Source organism: Euwallacea fornicatus, chromosome 17 (assembly GCF_040115645.1).
Source record: "Euwallacea fornicatus isolate EFF26 chromosome 17, ASM4011564v1, whole genome shotgun sequence".
Classification (NCBI taxonomy): Eukaryota; Metazoa; Arthropoda; class Insecta; order Coleoptera; family Curculionidae; genus Euwallacea; species Euwallacea fornicatus.
This window is the reverse complement of record NC_089557.1, coordinates 223,841-248,490: the sequence shown is the minus strand read 5'-3', so window position 1 is coordinate 248,490 and position 24,650 is coordinate 223,841. Positions and strand designations below refer to the sequence as shown.

Below are 24,650 nucleotides of genomic sequence, written 5' to 3'. Positions count from 1 at the left end.
GGATTTTAGTACTCTCGTGACGTCATTCATAATAAAGTGATTTGATTGGCGGCGGAGATATGATAGAAATTAATTAACAAGCTGTCATTTGTCACGAAATATTCAACATGGCTGACACTAGTGACACTTGTTGGACGAATTTTTTTTTTTGGTTTTGTGACAAAACTAGAAAACGAAAACAATAATTTTTGGCGAATTTAATTAATTTTCCTGTGCTCGAATGCAAAACGGTGCGACGTAGCGACCCTGACGCGAATCCGGCGCCCCTCAACCGCGCTCTCGCCGGTCCACCCATTATGTTTGTTGTCCCACAAGAGCCCAACATTTTCTTCATTTTGTGCGAAATTAGTGCAAATCTCCAGGATGAATAATAACAACTTCAACACAACCTCGACGAGACCACCTTCGTGAGTATTAGATAATTCTCTATAAAAAGACTCGTTTAACAACCATTATCATCGCCGTGCCTTATTTGTTGCTGATGAGCAATTAAAGTCAGAGGCTGTGGATGACAGAAGTTAATAAAAGGGATTTAGCTTATGAGGAGTCGCCTTTTGTTTAAGCTTTTTTCCTTCTATTTTTTTCGTAGTTTAAAGGAAACAAAAAGAGAGCCCAATTTATTAACACAAATTCAAATGAGAGAACTTCTTGTTTACCTACAGTAAATAAAAGGAAAGTGGGCACCCTTTTTTGATTGATGACCCCTCCCATATCAAAGAGTTCTTGTTCATTTATGCCTAGAGATAATCATAGTATCCTTAATTTTTGTGGTTTAATCTTGCAGTTTCTTAAGAATATTTATTAAGTGTTAGAGAACAGAGGTCAGTATAGGTTGTGGGCAGTATGTCAATATATTGTTCATATTAACATATTATTACTTTTGCTTTGTATTCGTCCATGGTCAATTTTCATGAAGAATTCTCAGGTGGTTTCCAGTGAGGATAATGATCCTCTACTGCTAACAAGGCTACTCTTTGTCTGACAACGCGAAGATGTTTTAAATCCCTGTCAAACATATTTTTTACTCTATATTGTATTCAATTAGCTAAACTGTGAGAATGACCAATGTGTTGATTATTAGAAGTGGGCGTAATATTACTGCATATGCTACTTTGATAATTTAATTGAAAACTTAATGCTTCATTTCAAAGTATTTGTATTTTTATCTATGTCCTTCAATCACCTATTTACTATATATAATTATATTTATTTACCTTTTTAAATTCTCAACAATTTTCCTAAAAACTGCCTCTGAAGCATCTATCAAACACTAAAAAATTTTAAATATATGAACCGTGATAATTTGTAGTTGTTCTGTCTAAACATGCTACACATTAACAATAACTACCAATAATTGTACCAAGAAATGTACAAAGATACTTTTCCAGGAGTGGCAATGGCAGCCCTGGAACTTGGACTCCATCACATTCCAGCTCTGTAGGCCCCAGTCGACCTCCTTCTCTCATGGACCAGCAGCACAGCCATGCTAATGTCGTTAGGGTAGTTGTTACCAGAGATGGAGGCGGTTACGGCATGAAAGTGTCTGGGGACAATCCTGTGTATGTGCAAAGTGTCAAGGAAGGTAAGGAATGGTTGTACTGTGTGATAAGCATTTGAATTTTTTGTTGGGTTCCAGGGGGGCCCGCTGAGAAGGCAGGTTTGCACGCGGGAGATAAAATAATGCAGGTTAACGGTACCAACGTTATGCATTCCACGCATACCGATGTAGTTGGTTTGATTAAAGGTTCGTTTTTTACTAATATATCAGTCCTAGCCATCACTTTTACATAATTTCAGCACATGCTCAAGTAGTCCTAACAGTCCAGCAAAGAAATTCTCCATTAAGATCTCAAAGTTCTCGACCAGCTAGTCTTCCGTTAAGCACGAGAATAACGGCTCCTCGGCCAGTTGATGTGAGTTTTTGTCTCTCAATAAGGAATTTTTGCTGATGTCTTTTTTTAGAACGAAAAACAGCATCAATTGCAGCAGGAAAAGGAACAATACTACTTGCTAATGATAGAGAAGGAGCAGCACCATTTAGTGAAGCTACAGGGAGAAGTGGCTAATTCACCTAATGAAAAAAAGCGTCAGGAGCTGACCAAAGTGGAGAAGAATTTGCGCACTTTGCAGGACAATCTCGCCAGAACTTTGTCTGAGGTATTTTCATTTTTTCTTTCCTCAGATCCCGTCAGTTATAATGCCATTCGTGGGTACATTTGTGACTTTTTATAGCATCACGGTCCTGCGTCAGAATCTCATTGTAATCGTCCGATTTCCTCTCCAAGTAATATGAACTCGCCTGTAAGAAGAACTAACTCCGATGAGCCTCCGCCTTTGCCTAAGCGAAATAAACATTCAGATATTAATTCATTGTTCCTCTCTAACGAAATTAACGCGAATACGCCCAGGAGGGACCAGGTAAGTTCGGGTTTTTGAGTGAAGTTCAGCCTGGTTCTCGTAAATGCAGGAACTCTGTATTTGTTGCTTGACTAGAATTTTCATCCGAATGAAATGCATCCTATGGAGTTTAGTAGTCGTAGTAGCAGCATGTATGTACATATTCTTGCATCTTGTTTAGGAGTAAGACCTCACAAACAAGTGGGGATCATTGCAGAGGTGGAATTGCATTCTATTTTCAGTTAAAATGAACACGAATAACATTCATCCTTTACTAAGGTTGGTAATTTGTAAGTAGTATTAGTTCTAACTAAGAATTGTGTGCAATTACATCGTTCCAGTGATCCCTACATGTGTGCTAAGGATTATTTTCAAATTAAATAAAAACCAAAAAAAGGACGATTCGCCTGAAATGTATAGAACATAGTTATGTAAATAGTTTATTTGCCAGTTTTTCTTTCAGTTGGCTTTAAATTTGAGTTACACTTACCCAATATTTGCACCATTTTGTCAGGATTTAACTAAAATCTAAATTTTTAAAGAATTTCCATTTCAATACTCCAAAAATCCAACTCGACAGAAGCGATTTCTACAAGATTTTTCCACTCATATGGTATCTCCACTATTTTATCAACAATTGATAAACATTTTTTGAACACGTTTCTAAGATATTTTAGTCATCTTATCGCAATAAATGTATAATTATGAGAACCAGGCTCTACCTTTCTTATTTACTCAGTCATCGCTCTTACCGAGCTTCCACTTTGTGTGAATTACCCAACAGACCTAATCCGCTCGTTTTTTGACGCTTAAACTAACCCTTCATTAACAGCCGGTTGTGGAAGCTAACCTCAAGCGCCCCCCTTTCTTTTTCTAGCCCGTGTTTGGTGACGTTCCTCCCCCACTACCACCCCGCACTTACCCACCTCACAACACGCACACAAACGATTCGTCGGCGGCTAACTCCATTGACAAACAAATGTCTTACCCCCTAGTGGCCACGTGCACTTCCTTGCATAGTGACGCCGTAAGTACACTTTATCATTGAGCCATTCCGGACCTGGATTTTGCGTGTCTTGTCGCGTGACTAGTAAAGCTTCCGTCTCATTGGTGGAAAAGTGACAATTATGTTTCCATAATGCTAAATTAGATTTATGTGGTTTTCAAAGTCATTAACGTCAAAGTTGAGTTTGTTTCAGCTCCAATTATCAGTTGTCCTTTGACATCACAAGCGATAGAATGGCAAAACTTAGTTGATTGTCAATAATAACTGTAGGTAAATGACACTTGGCGACGTACATATACAGGGTGTTTCGCGACAACTTTGCGTGAATCATATTCTCCAAACAATTTTACATGGGGTAATACATAGAACGAGATACAAGCCATATCTTTAGCTATATTTAATAGCCAAATACATAAATGGTAGATTTGGAGGGGGGGTGAAACCATAAACTTTGCATTCGCCATTTTGCCATTATCTAAGTATGAAAAAATGGATAATTACATTTTGCCGATTACTAGCTTGGAATCGCGTAACCTTCTTTCGAAACATCCTGTAAAGACACAGCAGCAAGTTTGTTTTCATTGTTGTCAGTTTCTGTGTAATACCTGACTATCTTTAACTAAAGCTAAAAGAGTTGTTTTTACAGGCAGCAGCTAGTGTGAAGCACCATCGAACAAAGTCGAACCCGGAATGTCTGGTTACGACCACAGATGGTGGGTCGGAACCCAGAAGATCCGGTACACCACCTGGAACACCACCACCGCCTTATCCTAGTCCGGAACCGAATCGCACGCCACGAATGGGCGACTCGTTCGATGGGACATTTGATTCCACGATGGTACATTTGTGAACAGTTAAATTTGCAGATTTACGAAAAATTTATTTGGGTTTAGTGTTCTCCAAATGAACCATTTTCGGACCAGGAGCATTCCTCGACTCCGCACATTCGCGCAGCCAACTCTCGCGTAGCTCAACAAACTATAATAAGCATGGAAGACGACGATATATCTGACTTAGACATCGTAAGTATTTATCCCTCCAAACAATCCTAAATTTGATTATTTTCCGGGATATTTCAGGAACAAGTAGAAGATCACGGCTACTTCAAATCTCTCGCTCGCCTTTGGGAGCACCTGCCCCATCTCGCGGTCTTCATGAACTACGTTTTGTCCAATGCCGACCCCAACAGCCTCCTTTTCTACCTCCTGACTGACCTTTACAAGGAAGGCAACGCCAAGGAGATGCGAAAATGGGCGTTCGAAATCCATTCCTGTTTCCTTGTGCCGGGTGCTGTAAGTTGCATCTGTCGCTTTAGTAATTTTAATTTGTAATGAGGTTTTTTAGCCATTGAGACTGAATAATGTGGACGAAAACATCGCAAGGGAAATTGACGAAGATTTGACCAAGGAGTATGAAAAAGAGGAGATAATGCGGAAGATATTTTGGAAGGCGCGGCAGAGGGCCAAGGAAGAGCTGACGAGGCAATTGGCTGATTTCCAGCAGAAGAGGACCGCCGGGTTGGGGACTATTTACGGGCCCACTGATCAGGAATTGATGGTAAATCATTTTTTTTTTCCCTTATTTTAATAGTATTTTTTTAATGTGGAATTGCCAGGATCATTACAACGATAAAGCCAAAGAAGCCAAACTGTACGAGAGTCTCTTCGTGCCGAAAGTCGAGCTCTATTTAGAGGAAATCGAGAAGGAGCACTGCGATCCTCAAAAGTACTATCTGGCTGCCGCGTTGATTACCATCCTGACCAGGGTTTTCAAGATATTGAAAAGTTCGCAGAATTGCGACTTGGACCGGGTGCCCACGTTCGTGAACAAGGAGCGCTCGTTCAAGGCCAAGCTGGTGGACAAGTACTTGGGAGGTTACCACTTGCCCTGGAGAAAACTCAGCCATTTGAGTCACCAGTTTGTGGCGCAGCAGTATTTCACCGTTATGTCGTGCTACTACTGCCATCAGATCATCTATGGCATCTGTCCGCAGGGCTATCAATGTACCGGTAAGTTGATTTTTAGCTCGAAACTATCTCTGAACGAGAACTGAATTTAAACGTTTCAAAGCCTAAATCGACTCACGTGTTTTTATGCGCTAATATCACGGAAACTGATCGGCGGAGCAACATTCGTAAAAATTCATGCAGTTTGGAGTTTTTCGCGTTTAGGCAAAGGTAGATACAACGAGGATCTAGATAGATGTGGTTTCTACTATGCGTTACGTTCACACTGCAATAATAATTCGCAAATTTACGTTCGGACAATCTCTCCACTTTGCTATATTCAGTAATACCAGTAAATTTCGTTTCAGCCTGCAACATTAATCTCCACCAAAACTGTGTGAAACAGTACGAAGACTATTGTCCGGGACCTTTCAAAGCGAAAGAAGGCAGAATCAGTAAGTTCATCGCGATGCGCCGCGAGAACAGCGACCAGAGCAGGCAAAAGAAGGTGTCGCAGTTCATCCAAAGTAAGTTTTTAAGTTTTCCCGAAGAATTATTAAAAAAAAAAAACTTCGTCTTTTGCTTAGACGAGCGAGAGAAACGGCAGCAAGAGGAAAAGGAGAGCTTGTTGGAGAGTTCGGAAACAGGTAAGTGATCAGCATGTGTGATTTCGTCAGTAATTATTCATTTTATAAACAAATCGTGTTCGTAATGAGAATGAGTCCAATTAATGCTGTTGTAGAACTTTGTGAGTGTTTTCTGGAACTTTCCAAAACCTACCGCGTAAAATATCGGTAGGTTCTTCCGCCATGGGGAAATGTCTGGTATCTAGACGCCGGTTCTGGGAACATCCCCTACTGGGTACACCCAAATGAGGACTAAAGCGTCTTTATCATCTTGAATAGTTGCCAGTAAAACCTATTACTGTCATTATCCAGAATTTCTTAGGCCCGGTTTGTCCATTTTCACGCAAATCACGAAGTCAGAGCGGAGCATTGGCCAATTTCTGCATTTCTATGGGAATTATTTTGCGGACAAAGCTTGACGTACCGGGCCTTCGCAGATATACTGCCACGAGCTCGGTCAAAAGAACACGGCATACGCGGCGGGTGCAGGGGAGGGGGCTTTTGAAATGCCGTCCGGAATTAACCCTTCTTGCGTACCCTCAGAGACATAAATTACGAAAAGGAGGGAAAACGTTACGAATCCTAAAGGTGCAAAAGGACAATAGAAGACATACCTGGCATATTCGGGTTGATTTAGGCCCAGCTTGAGCGGATCAGGTGTTTTCATCAAGAACTATTATTAGACGGTTTTGGGTAGGAAATCGCGTTTTTTTCCTAAGCTGCGCCTCGTCACTCATTAATGACCTCCACAGGCATTTAATTCCAATTATCCGGCGTTCGTTCGTTTGTTTTTCGCGCAACTCCGCATCTGGAAATTTCGCTTTTCCGGCGCAAAACCGAATCTCTGCCGGGATTTATGTCTCCCTCGTGATACGATCCACCCCCTCATGGCGCGCTTGGCCAAAATCGTGGCCCGCTTTGATCGTTTAGTCGATCGCGGCGTCCGCGACGCGACGCATCTCCGTTTCTTGACACGCGTGCGCGTTCGTCGGGTCCCTGACGAAGTCTCGAATTATTTTTGCAACGTACGGCGTTTGTTTTCCTTCCTCGTTGCTTCGTTGTTGCACCCACCACCCGTTGACATCCAACTTTTCGCACGTAAACAACAATTGTTTACATTGGACAGGTAGAAATCGCACAAGCGGTCTGTTTATGGGGTTTTGCCCGCGGCCGATGGGCTTATCGGCTTTAGGTTGACCTTGGATTTATTTTCGGGATGTACCTTCGAAGATACAGTGACACACAAATGTTAAACAAATAAGTGCATATGGCACACTTTCCATTAGAGTTCTTCAAATGGGCATGTTCGCATTTCCCAGTGAGGTGATCATTTGGGTGCTCCATGTAAAGGTGTACAGGATTGTAAACAGCTGAATGTGTTCTGTATGCTGGGGCGGATCGGTTGTTTTTTTCAATTTTATTTGGGACTAACGTGCCACTCGTTAATCGGGGTGGGATTGTACGCTATTCTCGGATAAAACCGACCGAAGGTAACGTAACGAAAAAACCTCTGTTAAAGTTTCGGCGAGCGGAAAAGGCGACGATTAACGGCGAATCAAATCGTATGGGAGGTGAATACCTAAAATGTGCGAAACCCCTCTACGTGTGTCCGAGGCATTATTCCCAGATGTAATAGAACGAATGGGAAAAGTTGACAGGCAGACGCGGGCTGGGGTATCATCAAACACATAACCAGTAGCCGCTTCAATTTGGCAAACGGGGCACCTTGTATGGTATTTCATTTTTTGGTTCCCAATTTCCTTCTGGCCGTTTCGGCGTAATATCCACCTGCTACATCTATCTCTAGCGGCTTTCGAAATATTGATGTTCGTTTTTTTTTTGTTTTTTTTTTGTTTTTTTTTTTGTTTTTTTTTTGTAAAATAAGGTCCGGAGAAAGCCTGATTTTCGGAAAAGTTCACGCATTTGCCCCATGCACACTGGCGGCCTTATGGGAGGGCGAGGTTGGGCGACGGCCCAGGTCGATGTTTCTTCTTGCGGGCGGAGAACGCCGGTAAAAAATTTCGTCCAGGGGGGCCGAATTTCTAAGGCCGGCCCTGCCTATGTAGAAAGAGCGGATCTATTTTGTGGCACGATCCGAAACTGGTACTTTGACGGTCGGACGCCAGACTTGCCCAAAGTGCGTTTCATAAACACCACACCCTATATATTTGCAATTGCGCTGAAAGACAATCAAGTTTCCTTTAAGGCAACGTATCACGTTCTCGTACCTAAATTGTCATATTTCAGTAGTAAGTGCCGTTTTGTGCATCGTTCGCGAACGTCGGATCATTTAGGTATTTTCTCGAAGGTGGCTCTGGAACACTGAGCGCAATTCAATTGTTCGAACATTCATCGATGTTCGTTTCCCGTCGTGCCGAAGATTTCCGAACCGACCAAAAAACGATAGTCGAGCTGCAATTTTCGAATTCAACACGAAAAGTACAGTGGTTCGACTCGCTGATGTAGGAAGATAAACACTCCGAAAAAGCAATGGCGTAGCAATTTTTTCTCCTTATCATTATCTGTAAATTATCGCAGACATATTTGATTAAGTCGTCTCGAATTTGTCTGGATATTTTCGAACTTGACCGGCAACTTCAATAGGGGCAAAATGACGCGCGCATGCGACATAAGTCACAGTGACAGTTAACGCCTTCGACGCATGAAATGCTGCGGGAAGGATCTGCCCGAATTTGAAATCGCCACGTGTAACACCGACCCCGTTCCGATAAAAAGGGAAACTGATTCCTGACTAGCAAAAATATGCAGAGCGTACCGGTCGGGCCTCTTGGTGCACGTTTTCGACTGCTTCTTTCCTGTTGGAATGGAGTTTAACGTGATGATTATTGAAGACCCTGGGGCCATTTGCTTACGTAACCTTAGGCGTGCGTGCCGTTTCGCTTTAGATTTCCCAGTTGCGAATTTCCATATCGCTCGTTCTTATCAATTGGAACTATAAATATTAGTTATGTCATCAAATTAGATTGTGTGGATGCAGCCATACCGCTGCTGACGCAAAATCCCAGATTAGAAATATATCATCTCTTTCGTGCGCGACGATAATATTCGAATCCGGCAAACTTTATGCACATTAATTTTAGATGATTAAATATTTACATTTTGCCGGTCTGAATTTGGTTGTAAGTTACCCGCAAACGTTAAATAAACTCGCCTTTTGTAAATCGCATAAGATTTGAAAGGAAAAAAAAATAACAAAAAACGGCGTTTTCGCCACAATCGATTGGACCCGAAAGTTCCGATCCGAACGCGTGATTTACGAGTGGGGCGGTTATTTTTATCTGCCCATGACTCCCCACAATAAAACTTCCCCGCAATTAATTAAATTGTGTTTGATTTCGCCGCAAAAAACGATACTTTCATCGATTCCCCGGCTGGAAACCTAGAAACGACCTTCCACGGGCGAGGATTTATCGGTTTATCAGCACGCGATTATCTTTTCAGTTTCGTACTCATCGCAAAAGTCTTTTAAACAAAATGGCGAAATCGAACAATTTGAAGCGCGCGCTCAAGGGCGCCGGTGTGACCAAGATCGTTGGGGCTGCATGTGACAGTTTGCGCCGTTGCCAACTTGTCGCGTTTCCCCTTAAGCGACTCGAATTTGAGTTGCGCTTTGGGGAAATTGTGCCTTATGCAGTTTACTTTGGCGCGCCCAAACTTCAAAGTGAGCAAGGCAGAACTATAAACACAGCACATCCGGTATTACTATTACCCGTTATTTTTGGACGGTTTAAGTGTGATTGTTTCAGGACTTCGCAGCGCCAATCGAATCGTTATATAATTTTTTATTATTATTTTTTTTAATGCTCCCACCCGGGTTTTTTCGGTCTTTTTTCGCGAGTTTCACTTCAAAAACTGGGCAAACCAATTACCGTTGAGGTGTATTGACAAGTCTTGTAAATATTTGTCCGAAGAATCGTTTGTTTTGGCAAAACTTGTGCGCTAACGAATTTATGGTTTCCGTCGCAGTATTTATGCAACATTAAAGATCCTAAGCACCGGGAGAAATTGTCTATTTTAATGCAAAAAATTCGATGCTACGGCCTCACTAGATGTCTCCAGGTGCGATGAAAGTGATTGTCACTGTCACATTCGTGCGGTGGCGGCGTTGCCGTCTCGCTGCTGCCGCTGCGAATTTGTTCCGATAACGTGAATTATTAATATTCTTATAAATGCTTGATAGGTTGACTTAAAAACTAGTTCGGAAACGGTCGATTAGCAGCCGGCACGAATCCACGGTGGCAAGTGGGGTTAGGGGGGTCAGCCTTAACTGCCATAAAGCGAGGCGCGAACCCGATCTTAATTACATTTAATTTCTCCTTTTTTTGTCGGTTTATTTTTAGTGTCGTTTCGGGCTAAGTGGGAACAAACACCTAATTCTCTCGCCCCGAGGCGTAAAGTTCTCTTGAAGAATCTTCTGCGTACAGACGCCATTTTTAGCCTTAACCCGGTTTCACGTTTTAGCTTTGGCAACGTTGCCCAATGCGTTTTTCCGGTTTTCCACACACACACACACACACACACACACACACACACATACACACACACACACACACATGTGTTTCTGGACAGCATCTTCTGTTTATAGGTGTTTAAACACGCCATCGGTAGTTGTCCAGAATCTATTTCCAGAGCAAAATTTATGCCCCATTCAAGCACCCACCGGCTTTTATTATGCAACGGGAAGATTTACGCCCGTTTTAAATGCCCGGTGCCCGGTCCTTAAAAGATTTTTTTTGATAAATATTTATACAGTGCGGTCATGAAATTTTTCTGTTTATTTGTGATTTTGAAAATAGGCTTTTGAACTTGAAAGTATTGACAACTGCGGTAGAAATTTTGCGTCATGCAGGTTTAACGTGAGTGCCACAGCCACGTTGTCAAACTGTCTCAAATAAATTGCTTCCCATGACTTTATGCCTCTTTTTCTGAAACGAGTTTTGCGACCCCTCTAGGAAAGATTCGCTCGCGAACCCCGGCTGGGCCGCTTTGGCCATTCAATTCAGTAGCGCAGTTCTGACACGAAAATCCCTAACCTCAGATATTTCGTCCCAGTCGCCAACACTGCCTAACCTGTTGGCAACGCGCGTCTGATGTTAGCGCCGAAAGTTCAATGTCCTGATTACTTTGCCAAGAGGTTAATTTCCATCGAAACGCCGAAACAAAGCCATGTAATTGGGTGATTGTTTCGTTATTTCCACGAAAGTTGCCATCCAGGTAACGTCGTCGGCGCCGCTGCGATTTGTCCTCAAAGAATGACATTCAAGTTTGGAAATAAACGCGCAGCGCGGCGTTGCCGCAATCGCAAAATTTCGGAGGGGCGACAGGGCCGTTTCGCTTTCCCATCGGGAAGGACGAAAATTGGAAAATGGCAGTTTCCTTTTTCCGGGATTCCGCAATTACCAGCTTTCGGCGGTGGCGCCATCGGTGCCCGTTTAGATCGTGCACCCACTCGACATTTTTGAAACCATTGACGTCCTCGAACCCCACGAAATAGTGTGTTTTCACTTGGAATAGTAGAGATGCACTCGACGTGGGTGCGTATGTCGAAATTAAATTGTAGGGCTCGTGTTACGTATATAAAAAGGCGTTCGCCCCAGACGAAAATACGTCGAAGGCGCGCTTTCGCCCCCGTTATCTATCCCTCAGGAAGTACGGCGACACTCCCTGACGAAGTTTCCTCTGTTCAAGGTCGCCGAATGTGCCGGTGCAATAAGGAAGCAAACTCAAAAGTTCGAGTGAAAGCCGTAACGTTGCACAGTTTATGTGTGCTTTATACCCACAGGACAATTCAGGGGCGTAGTGTGTGTAAATTGAAAAACTGAAGAATTCGTGATGGTGGTTATAGTGGCGAAGTAAACGGTTCGAATGTTTCTTATGGAACCGGTGGAGGAGAAGCCGGGCACTCTGAAGAGGTCCAGCAGTTTCAAGAAGCTGTTAAAGTTGCCGAATTGGGCGTCCGTCTCAAGTAATGAACCTTTGATTTCGGGACGAAACGATGGAGAAATGCCAATTCGGTGTTAACTCGAAACGGACGGGACTCCGTCCGTTCTAGGGCTCAATTTCTCAATACGCCAGTGTTATTTGGGGAATGGGGCGGCTTTGTTGGCATTTCCGCCGCCCCGCGTTGAAAAATTTTGCCCGGCAGTTCGGCGACTCCATCTGAGTCTCCGGGATTTTTCGAGTATTTTTTTTTTGCTTTCGGTTGATATGTAATTTTTACCGTCATTTAGCTTTCGTCATTAGCATTAGCGAATGCAAACGAACAGATTAGCGAAACAGCGTCGTCTCGTTTGTGCGCGTCCGCTGTCAATCAACCCAATTAAAAATAACTGTGCCACTGCTCCATCGATTTAATTAATTTTTTTTTTTTTTTTTTTTTTTTTTTTTATATATTAATGATTTGGCTTGAGGCTTAGTTGCTCCATTATAATTCTTCGTTTTTACCGGAAATTTTTCGTTAATTTTAATTCCTAATTTCGATCCCTCGAATTTGCCCGGGGAGGACGCCCACTCGCATCAGTCCCGTTTCACGTGCTATTTCCGTTGGCATTTTCGTTCCTCTGGCAGATAAGTGTTCCGCGATCCGTAATGGGCTCTATATTTAGCCCGAAACGAATTACGGTCTAGGAATTAATTTTTCCGAAATGCCTCTTGTTCCCGCGACGAATATTCCGGTGTTTCGAGCGGGGCCCCACTTGACCCAGGAGCACTATCGATGGTGACGATGACATTCGAGGCTGATAACGCTAATAGATTTTGCGAGTTTACTCTGATTTATTATCGGTGTATTTTTACCAGCATCGAAATCAAACCGAATATGCGACACCGAACGCAGAAATTTCAACGTGTCAATGAAATAATACATTAATCCTCGTTTATTGTTGTACGTATTGAAATGCCTGCAATTTTGCAATGACACAGATTTAAAACACATAAACCCTAATAACGTGTTAAATAACATTGAGTAAAGTTTGTACGGCTTTGATTGGCAAATGTATTAATGTACGTTTTTTTTTTATTTCTAGGTAAGTCCTTAGCTGTCTGGGTAAGTCAAGTTGCACCACCCGATTCATAGTTTGTGATTTGCCGATAACAGCGGTTGCAGAGCGCGTCTTAGTTTCGTGACGCCATTCTTAATTTTAGGTTTGACCGACGCTAATAATTATCGCGCAGAAAAATCGACCTTTTCTTCGAAAAAAATCAAACCGCCTCTGCCTTGAAACGGGCACATCACTCCGGCGTTTATTAACCACAGATGTGGTCAATTTCATGGGCGCTATTGACGAGGAAATAACGGTTTGTTTGCATCTGCACTGTTTGCCTGCCGATCCCTGCTCGTAACCGGGTCCCCACAGAAATTGCGCGGCGGATCGATAAACGCCTACGCGATTACCGGTTCGGCGTTGTCGGTATCGGCACCCATGGCTAATGAGCACATCCCTAGTGAATTGTTTTAAAGAAAGACAAGTGACTGTCGCCAGCGACGTTGTCGGACCGGCGAATTGCCTGGAGAAAGTACGCAGGGTGTTTTTTACCATCGTTAATCGAAAAATGGGATAGCGTTTTCGCACAGGCCGCGAGTGATTTGGCAATTTGAAGGGGGAGAGAGTGAAATTCCAATCGGTTAAAGAGTGTGAAGTCGTATTAAGTTGTGTGTGGCAAATTTATAGCGGTTGGGAGGACGAACGGGGGTTCAATGTTGGAGCGGGCGCTCGCGCGCCTGATTAAGAATTAATGCACGGGGGATGCGGATGTTTTGTACCTCTTTGGTTTCGCACCGTCGGGAATGCTCGCAGAAAACTCTTGGTGCTGCTGCTGCTTCGCAATATCTCCGTAAATTTCTTTCGGACCGGTCGAAGCGAAAGTAGGAACTGGTGATCGAGCAGTTCATTTCATTCGGAATCATTGTTGGCTCACGCCGGAGGCGCGGCAACGCCGCCCCTGCCCTCGCCTACTCGCTCGTTGAAAATAAAAAAGCACTTTTGACAGATGTGAGAGTCGACGAAAACGCCCTGTTTCGTCTATTTGTGTTGTTTATTTTTTTAAATTATATTTTAAATAGTTTGTAGTGTGTAAGTGCGCGTAATTATCGCAATAAATGGAGTATCTCCACTGGGTAAGTGATCTCGATTAAAATCACGGCGCACATACGCGATCGCTGTTTGTTTGCATTGCCGTTAAGAGGGGTTATGTTTACTTTTCCTATGTGGTCAGTTTTTTAAATAATTTTTTAGGTATTATTATCGCGTATCTGTCCTCAAATCGTCACGAATTTGAAGACCCCGGCCGGGCTAGCAATAGTTAAACAGAACCATCAAATGTTACCAGGCGTACAGTCCTGTAAAAAACGGTCAATATCTGTACGTGCTGCGAAGCAAGGATCAAGGCTCTGACGGCCTTGATGGATGTGTTATGGTTTGTTTTATGGTATCTGGTGTTTTTAATAGTTTTGCAGGTTGTTTGTGGGTTTTTTAATACGTCAAATTTCGAGTTGTTAACTTGGCTCTTCAACGCACCAGTGTAGTTGCCATCGGAAATTTCTAAGGGGGCATTGAGCTCAAAAGTGCAACTAAAAAAACTAACAAAACAGCCGACCAACTTTCCGCTCATTAGAATTCTTTGACGTTCATCGAGTTAGTGCCTGAAAGATGTGTCTCTTTCGATGAAACTTAGAATAACATTACTACAACCTCGGCGAAATTATTACAATGAAACAGTGTGGCAATTTGACAGAAAGGAGGGGAAACTGCTGAATCGATAAGAAATAACCTATAGGGCGGGCTTGTGTTTGGGTTTACCTCTGGCCAACTAACGAAACACCATCAAGGGACCGGTTCAAAGAAGATTGGAGAATTCTTTGATAAATTGGTAGTCCAAGACAAAAACGTAACAGTTACTACTCAAAACTCTGTTTTTTAATGTTTTCAAGTACGCTAAAGCTGTGAAAATTGCCTCTTTAATAGAAGTTTGTCCAAGTTCCTGAACGTCACCGCTGGTTCTCCTGTATAATTTGTCCTTTACATGTCCCCAAAAGACGAGACACGGCAACGTCAAGAACGGTGGACGTGGTGGCCTCCTTTACTTCCCGCCCAACTATATTAAACATTGGTATTTAGTAACCACGCGGTAGCCCTGATGTTATCCCCATTAATTGAAAATGTTCTATAAAATCCGCGAGACAGAGCATGGTATGAATGCAAGAGAGGCTCTATTGACCTCCAGGAACTTGTTCGGGGGAAGTTGCGTTCCACTAAGTGATCGGCGCGATTTCGCGGCCAGCTCGCACAAGCTTTATTTCTTGAGCTGTTCGAAGAACCTTGAGCTGCTATCAGAGGGGGCGCAATCGTCCCCGAAGCTGCCTTTTGTACAAAACCAATTAATGCTGAGCTTCGTAAAGAATTGCTTTCTCCACTGGATGATTCATGCAGTTGTGTCAGGCTCCCTGATTATTAATTTGTAGGTTTTTCCTTCGCTTTTCGATTTGGTGGTCTGTCGGATCGTCCACGATGACTTCCGGAATCTGCTTATTTTTTTTTTTTTTATCGAATCGATTCGATAAAAACTTCATTTTTGATCGGTCGCGGTTCACTTGTCCACCGTTAAACCCATCGTTATTCCAGATTAAACGTAATTAAGATGCGATTATCGTATGTATTGTCGGCTATTTTCGATCGAGTTTGCACATCATCGTCAGCCATAAAAATAGTATAATGATTCTCACAGCGATTTTTCTTTCGCATGTGTACTTGTCAGTTTTATCAAAGCCGATTGGAAATTTCGCCTTCGTCGAAAACGATATGGCCAGAGTTCGAAATTCCCAACCGTATCGTTAACGCGAACTTCTAGCGTGCAGCTAGCACGCGCTCCCTTGGTCAGGGCGATTATTCAATTCATAGCATTTCTTCGCAGTTTTCAACATCGACCTGCAGCAATTGCCACTGCGAAGCGATAGAAAGTGAATGATAATGGTTACGTTGAGTTTGCGGGGTTAGATAATATTAATGGGTGAAATTCGTAAGTAATCATTTTTCGTGTCGACTTTCGTGTCGTGATCTCACTGTTCCTTAGTCAAATTAAACATGACCCCTTTCGGCACCGTCCCATGTTCGCTAACACAAATGTGCTTTAACAGTGATGTGATAAACTGACGAGATGTGGTCGAAACAAGCGGACACTACGCGGACCAAAACCAACATGACCTCGTTCAAGAATAAGATAACAAATAGGAAGTCGAAAAATGCTACGAGTGTCGACAGTAAGGCTGTCGCCGATGAATCTGACCAGGATAAAAAGAAGCAGCTGCCTTCGCAGCAGCAGCAGCAGCAGCAAGCGAAGGCTGCGAATCAAAAAACTGGAAGGAACAGGGCGAGGAATAAAAGCAAAAAAGACGCTGCAAAGAAGCAGGAAGAGAAGGGCAACAATAATGTCCCGGACAATAAGGTAAAAGATAGCACGGAGATCTGCGGGTTAATGAGCTCTCTCGGAAACCAAATGTGTTAAAGGTCGCCAACCGTGGCGCGTCACAGTATTGTCTCTAATCGCTGCATAAATTTTGGCAACATCCCTTGCGACCTTTGCGAATAACCTAACAAAATGGCCGACAGACGTGATGATGTGATGTCGCCGCCTCTACAATTTCATTGCTACTTAATGCAGGATATGTGCTACTGTGCGCGGTTGTCAAAAATGAAGTTTCCCGCGCCATCTATGCAATAAATTAACTAGTCATGAAATTGCCGGTACGGCAACATCGCGGCTGCGTATGTGATCGGTCATTATTTAAGTTTTTTTAATGTATTTTTTGACGATCAAAAGTTGGATCTAGCCGAAGCTTTTGGAATATTTCCAGTAGTGGCCTGAGACAGTACATACTACTTGACTCTTGAAATTTATGCCCGAACCCATGACGCTGATGTAGTCAGTTGTTGTCATTAGCGCGTTCGTCACATCTGTCATTTAAACGTTAAATTGTTCAATTCCGCACTCGAATTCCGCAATTTCAAACAAAACAAAAAAATCGTATAATCGAGCGATTTTTTTAGACGAAAAGTATTAAACAAGAGACTGATAAAACTCCCCCGGAATCTGTCACGCCGGTGGACGAATGCGACGTTGTGGTTCTTCGGAACCCCAACAACGCGGTCCGCGCCCCCAATTCCGCCGTAAAACGTTACAGCGACAGCTTCGTGTTAGAGAACCAGACGGAAGAACCCGCGGATGACGCGAAGGTGTCTGCACCTTTAACGACCCCTCTTACTAGGGCGCTGAGCGGGTTCTTTGTTATGGACCAGGCGAAGAAGCACAACAGACGGTTCAGCGATTTGTTCAGGTAGAAATGTGCGTAATAGCCCGGTGGAAATTGCGTAAGGTTAGGGCGATTTTAGGCCGGTTAACAGTAAGTTTTCGGACAGCACTGAAAGCCTGAAAATTCAGTTGGACAAGAACGTGCCCGAGAAAACGGCGAAAGCGGACGCCAAGACTAAAAAGAGTAAACTGCCGCGCAAGGTGGATGACGCCAAAAAAGGGTCGCAGCAGGTGAGTTGGGGCTGAGAAAGCACTTAAGTACCTTCTTTTCGGACTTTTCTGTGTAGTCGAAACCGGACTTTGTCGAGCCAGCCACTATAGAGACGTCCAGCTCCTACTTGAAGAGGGTAAAGTCGAGGATTTACAAGAGCAAAAGCGATGATTGCGCTAAAATTGAGCTGGACAATAAATACAAAATCCTCAAGCCGAAGAGGTCTTTGGAGCTTAACGGGCGAATCCCTGAGGAGGACGTGGCGTCTCCTACAGGTTAACTTAGTAAAACAAATTTAAATCAGGCACCTTCACAGAGCAATTTCAGGGGTGATCCAAAAGTCCTTGGGACATTTCCACTTCAGCAGACTCGCCAGACAGGCAACGAACTTGGAGCAAATTAGGTGATTTCTGTGTTTGATTTGAGGATATAAATAAGAATGCGGCGATTTTAGTCGGCCTTTCGGCTCTCAAAAGTCGGTTGAAAATCCGCTCTCGCCGGGGGCCGAGAGGCCCGTTTTGGCAAAATCCAAATCGAGCAGCGCGATCAACTTGAGCTTGTTGAGAGCGCGCCGAGCGAAGCTCACGGACCAGGCGTGCGCACCCCTCTGTAAAGATGAATTTGACTTTATAGCGTTTGGAGATGTGCGACCTTTCGGGTCCAACACCAGTTTGCATAACGTTGTTAGTTGGATGCACGTAAATAAAGGTGAAGCGCTGGCAGGATTTTTTTTTCTCTGTCTTTGATTGTCTGGGTAGTGCAACTTGATGTATTCACAGATTGTCTTGCGAAAAGTAGTGTTTTGACTGAATGATTTAGGTGAATCTAAAGTGTCCCAGCCTGTCTCAAGGAGCGGTTCGGATCGCAGACCGGACGCTGTCCGGGAGGAGGGCGTTCGACCTGCGAACGATTCTGGATCTGCGCAGCAGACCGACGGATCCGCTGAGAATCAGGCAGCCCCAGTCGAGAAGAAGGAGGCGGCAATGTCGCAAGAAAGGTTCGTACTGCCCATCGCTGTTCTTTCTTAGGTTACAAACTGGACAAGTCTTTCGCTCGATTGCGCCTCGGGTGATCGCCGCGATTGATCCAATCTCATATCCCCAAGCCGTCGCCCCAGGACATTATTGAATTTTTTTATTACGAAAGTAAAAATGTTGCGGATTCTGATTTTTTTTTTAATTATTTTTTTAATTACAAAATTCCAATTTTCAAAACAAAAAAATTGCGCTCATCAAATATTAAAAAAAAAAAAATCATTTTTTTAGTTTTCGCGATTTGGCGCTATTTTGAATCTCTCTGCGGAGTCGCCACAAGTGCATTTCCCACCTGATGAGCCAGATATATGTGTATATATCCATCGGGTTATCAGTGCCTATAAGATTAGATTAACATTTTGTTATTTATTGCGATTTTCTACGAAATTCATTTTTATCGATTTGGGTGATAAAACCGTGCAATTTTCTTTAATTTTTTGGCCGCTCCGATACGGTCCCCCACTCTGGAAGTTGTGATTATGACCGAATGCGGGACCTTTGAAGCCGCCTGGTTCCAATACCTCAAAAAATCCGGGTTAGTGCAGTTTATTTTTCTGATCACCTTCAAAGATGTTAATGCAGGAGAATTGGCCTTGAGATGTGTTCATGAAGAAACGTGCTTTGTGTAGCAGCTTCGTCCATGGGGATAGATGTCGTTTCTTTTAACCATTGATTTATTCAGTAGCTCCCTCTTATGACTATCGTTGCATTATGTAACGAGTTAAAAAAAACCGCGTAACAAGCCCCCTGTTACCGATAAAGTTCCATAAATGAATCGTTCGTATTCCAGTTCTGTCAATTCGCATTCCGGAGGGGCCAAGCGGCGACACGCCGCACACATCAACCGGTCTGAGAGTGTGAAAGAGCAGTCTGATAAGGTGAGAGTCTTCCTTTCGCTAAAGGGGTATAAATTTTAATTCTGAGCAAGTTTAAGTACCGGTGCAGCCAGTGCACTTGAATTTTCTTGTCTTATCGCTCTGCTCATCACTTTACAGAGCAGGAATAAGCAGCGCAGGAACGTCAGCGATCCCTCCCATTCCATCAATGCCAAGTAGGTCAACGTCGCTCCCTTTTAACTTGAGAAAAATTAAAATTTTTCCCATTTTAGCTATGGCGGAGAGAGCGAGCAGCAAGCCGATTTGTCCCAGAAGACGGAGTCGGGCAGCTCGTCCAATTCCAGCATATCGGGAGTTAAGTGAGTCCCTAGGCTTTCCGATTTATGTGGTGTTTCTGAGAACGTTTTTGCTTTTTAGTGGGCAGTTGTCCGAAAGCCCGTCGAATAGCATGGACGTCCACCAAGCGACTGTTCGCACTCAGTCGGACTTGGACAGCGATATGGACGGCGAGACGGATCCGCTCAACTGGCAGGAGCTGGTCACTGAGGAAGAGCTGAAGAAGCTGAATCCGAAAGAGAAGAAACGACAGGAAGTTATAAACGGTGAGTTTTGTTGTATCAAAACTAGCTTTTTGTTCAATTCCGGATAGAGGCAAGAAATGGCCACAATTTTAACGTCGGCCATCGTGTATAACTCGTCTGGAGCGGTCATGTGCAAAATGGCCGACTGCGTGGTGGTGTGCTCCGCGTGGGTACGCTCCTCACGTTTATCTATCCCGCGATAACAGTCCTTTCAATCATTTCAAATGGGGCCGGTTTTTCTCTTTCAGAATTATTCCAGACCGAGGCATCGCACGTGCGCATGCTGAGAGTGCTGTACAAATTGTTCTACAGGAGCATAGATAAGAGTCAGCTGCTGAAGCCCGACGAGATCAACCTGATTTTTCCGAATATCGAAGAACTGTACAACGTGCACACGGAAATCTACAAGGAGATGCGCCGCTTGAGAAAGGAGGACCCTCTAGTCAGACAAATCGGGGATATGCTCTTATCCATTTTCACCGGTAAGCTGGTTCATCCACGTCCTGATTGTCGAGAGGCGAGCAAAAATCATAGGTGAATTAATACATTCAACGCAGGTCCTCAAGGTGAGCTTCTCCAGAAGGCTGCGGCTACTTTCTGCGAGCGTCAACAAATGGCCCTGGAATTCATCAAAAAGCGACGGGAAAGGGACAACAAGTTCGACTCGTTGCTGAGCGACTGCGAGAAGAAAAGAGAGTGCCGAAGGTTGCAGCTCCAAGGTACGTCAGTTTTCCCCGATAAGTCCGCGTTTAAGCTACAGCACTGTTTCAGGTATTGTGCCATATGAAATGCAGAGACTTACGCGGTACGCCTTGCTGCTCGAACGGCTGATCGAGAGTGTGGAGGCGGCCGAAAAGACGTGTAGTGATTACAAAGACGAATTAGTGAAACTCAGGCAGGCGCATCACTGCTCCAAGGAGATCCTCGGTTTCGTGAACGAGGCCACCAAGTTGGCTCACAACAAACATCGACTGGAGGAGATTCAACGGCACCTGGATGTATCGAATTTTCGCAGTTCCGACCTGCAAATTGTCAACGACTTTAGGAACATCGATCTGACCAGGCAAGGATTTTTTTTCAACCGTGGAGGTTTTGCCTTATTGCGTTTTCTACGCAGGTACAAATTGGTGTTGGAAGGCGGTTTGCAGTTACGTCGGCCAAACAAACCTCCAGTCCAAGTGCACGTTCTCTTAATGGAGGAAATCGTAGTGATCCTGCAGAAAGAAAGCGACCGATTCATTCTGAAGTTCTTCCAGACGGGCAGTGCTGCGCAGCCGCCACTCAGTCCTATTATTAAGATGAACACGCTGTTGGCAAGGGAGAACGCAGTCTGTAAGTTTTCTGTAGTCGACATTGCACAGACAGTTTTACTCACCAATAATTCACCAATTGAAATTCTTGATACGAAACCCACACACGGTATATTTACCCATCTCTGGGTCTGAATAGAGAACAGCTCCTCCAAAACCATCGAAAGTCCCTGCGGCGCTTTCTGCATGTTGTGAGAATCAATATCGTATCATCGACATTATATTGTTATTTACAGGTAAAAATGCCCTGTTTCTTGTAAATACGTCCACGACGAACAGTCAAATGTACGATTTGTGTGCCGAGGATGAAGTCAAACGGGAGACGTAATTTAACTTATTTCGCGCAGTTTCGTCTGTGTTAACTGCGAATTTTCAGTTGGTTGAAGCACTTTTCCGAAGCCTCGGACACGTATAATCGACGAGAGGGCAAACCCATCAGACCACCGGCGGCGCCCATCGTGCTGCAGCCCCACGAATCTGATTCGGATAACGAGTCTGTTCAGTCGCCCGTGACGGCAGAAGCTGTTACTGCACCTCGAAAAGAGGAAGAAGAGGAGGAGCGTGCACCGTCTGAAATGACAGAGCAGAAAAAGACCGAAGTGGAGGACCCAGGGGCTGGTGGCGATAACTCGCCAGGTGAGCCGCTTTTAATCGCTGAGAATCTATAGGTTTCATTTAACTTTGAACAGAGACCGAACGTGTAAAGTTAATTTAATTACAATCAGAGCGAAGATGATCTTTAATGCACGGTTTTGGGTTTGCGCACTGGGAAAATATACGCAATTGTTGCCATTAAGGTGCGTCGAAAACTGCTTCGAATAATCGAATAACCCTGAGGGGACGTGAATCAGTAACCTCAGTTAATCTATTTTCTTAGTTAACATTCGAGATACACTGGAAAAATATGTCGCGACTCCTCCTATTAATTGATCATTTGCGCATTATCTTTACTTGAAACTTCACTCGGTATAAATCGTTCTACAAAATACGTGGAATCAAATTTGCTTCTGAGCACATTCGCCCTACTAACCCTTGGTGATTTGGAGGTGTTATTCTAGATGAGACCAATGGTGGTGGTATTCACATAACCAGCAAAGTGAGTGCCGAGGAATGGCCCCTGATTCAACCCTCGCAGGTTAACGTCCAGGTGCCGCCGGTGCACGTTGCCGAATCGATGCTTACACCCTTAGGTATGGTTACGGAAATACCACACCTAATTTTAAGCACCTGATCATTAACCGTATGCGTAATGGAATACTTCGGCTGTAATGCAATTTTTGGTTTGGGTTTAGAGCAAATCCGAAGGAAAGACGCACTGGTTAAGCAGACGTTGGCCGAGAAGGAGGACCTCGTGGCTGACTTACTGGCGATTCCTCGGGAACATTTTGAACATATCGCCGACATGGCCTCGATGACCGTCGAGAGCAATCCTACGGAAAATCATTCGTCGTCGGACATCATCGATCGACTTCTGGCCAGCGTTTTTCAGGTAAAAAAAAAATCGTATTTTAGATTTTTATGCACAAACATTACAAGAAGTCGGATACGTTAAAATCGCATAAAATCAAATTAGCAATTAACAAATAAATTCAAAAAAACTTCTACGTTTGCCGACGGTACGAAAGATAGGCCGTAGAATGTGCATCCTTCGCCATAATATCAAGAAATAAAGATGTTTTTTTTTTTTTTATTAAATTTTCAATTTGGTTCATAAATTTTTAGGTGGACATTCTTCAAAAAGCCGTCAACGAGGCTTTGAACGTCACCGAAGGCGACGTAATCGCATCCAGGGGGGGCAAAACCACCGCTTGCTTGACGCAAGAGGCATCCGGCTCTGCACCAGAAACTACCAGATCTGTGATTCCCAGTGTGCCTGCTAAGTTAGTGGGGGACATCGCCGCTTCCCTCAGCTTACAATTGAATACTTTATTGGTAAAACTTACTATACAGGAAACGATCATACAATTTTCGTTGGTGAATATTTCTAATAGATTGAAATCAGACAAGTAGAAGAAGACAGAGATAAGCTGCGAAAGGAGCTTCACAATGTACGGGAGAAGCTGCACGAAGAAAACAATCTTCACAATCCAGTGCCATTAGAAAAATCGGCGGTTTCCGATGAAAATGCCCAGGTGAGATCCCTGTTATGTGACCAAAAAGTTTGATGATAATGAAGTTTCAACACAGGATGTTTTCTGCGAAGCAAGCGACGAACCATTCTAAAACGGCTCTAACGAAACCAATGATGATATCAAAGTTACTAAGCCGAGGTGTACATTTTTTATATCCAGCCTATCGTTATAGCAAAATAGATATTTTTGTACGACGCATTGATATAAATTTTAAGTAGTTGTTATCAAACAAACGCAAAACTGCTCAGTTTTGCAATAACCGGTGCAATATTGTCTTATTTTAAACCTTGTTTTACCTCTATTATAATTCATTTTTAATTCAAATCAACAGGGCGGCCCAAATTCTTTTTAAAGGAGAATCTACAGATCTTACCAACGAGGCCCTATAACAATTGTAAAAAGTAGATCTATTTATTGAACATCGTTTTAGTGTCGCATTTATGCCCCGCTTAATTTTTAGAAAAGACCTTTTGCTGTATAAGAGCCTAAAACTGTACTTACTTTCGCGGTGTCTTTATTGGACCCGACGCCTTACGGTGGTCGGTACGTTTATAACGGAGTTTCCAACATAATCTAGAGCCGTTATAAACGCACTTAATTAGTATCCTTTCGGAGATATCTGTATATAAAGTCGTTTTTTCTTACGTTTCGAAATTTCGTTTTTCGCTAATTGTGGCGAATAAAACTGTAAGTGGATCTTCTGCAGCTACTATAAATAGGAAAAAAAAAGACAATAAAATCGGTTCCTTTTTACCATCTAACAACACTCGAAAAACCCCCAGTTTTGTCCGCTTCGTTTGGCATTAAAACAGCATAACAATTTACCTGAACATAGTATTGTAATTTATTGTTATAGCATAGCTTTTTAATTTATAAATTTGTCAAAATGGATGCTACGACGTTCTAGAAAGTGCCTTTATACCCACCCCTCGCCTTCCCGGGCGGCATCCATTGGCTTTTATGATATAATAGCTTTATTATTATTACGAAACTACGTATTGTGTAATTTTAACCAAGGAAAAGTGCGGCATTTATGTAAGTAGATTTTTATTACGTTATTAATTTTTCTATTATTTTTTTATTAGCAGTATCCACCGAGCTAATAAGTATAGAACAATTTATTGTTATGTATTTATATTGAAAGGTAACAGTCCTCTTAATGGATAATAAAAACTTAAAGTAGACTGTTGTCTTTTATTGATACAAAGTGAATCGACAAGCGTCCACTCTATGTAAAATTGAAAGT

The 24,650-nt window shown here is 43.2% G+C and overlaps 2 protein-coding genes across 7 annotated transcripts; both read left to right on the top strand.

Moving 5' to 3' along the window:
- The first annotated feature begins 113 nt into the window (after positions 1 to 113).
- Positions 114 to 24,588, top strand: RhoGEF2 (Rho guanine nucleotide exchange factor 2). Of its 6 annotated transcripts, none has more exons than XM_066291961.1 (30): positions 115 to 407; positions 1,389 to 1,582; positions 1,637 to 1,744; positions 1,798 to 1,913; positions 1,963 to 2,157; positions 2,233 to 2,418; positions 3,275 to 3,424; positions 4,050 to 4,241; positions 4,297 to 4,425; positions 4,483 to 4,695; positions 4,748 to 4,960; positions 5,019 to 5,412; positions 5,718 to 5,876; positions 5,937 to 5,996; positions 18,331 to 18,508; positions 19,336 to 19,423; positions 19,541 to 19,596; positions 19,654 to 19,740; positions 19,799 to 19,983; positions 20,211 to 20,444; positions 20,520 to 20,681; positions 20,734 to 21,025; positions 21,080 to 21,294; positions 21,509 to 21,596; positions 21,649 to 21,908; positions 22,319 to 22,462; positions 22,565 to 22,761; positions 22,995 to 23,204; positions 23,264 to 23,404; positions 23,460 to 24,588. In XM_066291961.1, the coding sequence occupies exons 1-30, from the start codon at positions 364 to 366 to the stop codon at positions 23,493 to 23,495; spliced, it is 4,926 nt and encodes a 1,641-aa protein (XP_066148058.1). In that variant the 5' UTR covers positions 115 to 363; the 3' UTR covers positions 23,496 to 24,588. The 6 variants fall into 6 exon arrangements, with proteins under 6 accessions (XP_066148060.1, XP_066148058.1, XP_066148063.1 ...); XM_066291962.1 differs by having other exon boundaries at positions 116 to 407; positions 22,331 to 22,462; XM_066291963.1 differs by lacking the exon at positions 22,319 to 22,462 and having other exon boundaries at positions 114 to 407.
- LOC136344475 (general transcriptional corepressor trfA-like) lies at positions 16,149 to 18,334 on the top strand. Its single transcript, XM_066291979.1, has 6 exons — positions 16,149 to 16,436; positions 17,039 to 17,325; positions 17,381 to 17,531; positions 17,588 to 17,786; positions 17,839 to 17,914; positions 17,966 to 18,334. The coding sequence occupies exons 1-6, from the start codon at positions 16,149 to 16,151 to the stop codon at positions 18,255 to 18,257; spliced, it is 1,293 nt and encodes a 430-aa protein (XP_066148076.1). The 3' UTR covers positions 18,258 to 18,334.
- Positions 24,589 to 24,650: the final 62 nt, after the last annotated feature.

Coding starts and splice junctions, on each gene's coding strand:
- RhoGEF2 (XM_066291961.1), top strand. CDS start 364: ATGAATAATAACAACTTCAACACAACCTCGACGAGACCACCTTC. Junction 4,696..4,747: donor GTTTCCTTGTGCCGGGTGCT/GTAAGTTGCATC, acceptor GAGGTTTTTTAG/CCATTGAGACTGAATAATGT. Junction 5,877..5,936: donor GGTGTCGCAGTTCATCCAAA/GTAAGTTTTTAA, acceptor TCTTTTGCTTAG/ACGAGCGAGAGAAACGGCAG.
- LOC136344475 (XM_066291979.1), top strand. CDS start 16,149: ATGTGGTCGAAACAAGCGGACACTACGCGGACCAAAACCAACATGACC. Junction 16,437..17,038: donor ATAATGTCCCGGACAATAAG/GTAAAAGATAGC, acceptor CGATTTTTTTAG/ACGAAAAGTATTAAACAAGA. Junction 17,915..17,965: donor ACGAACTTGGAGCAAATTAG/GTGATTTCTGTG, acceptor CGGCGATTTTAG/TCGGCCTTTCGGCTCTCAAA.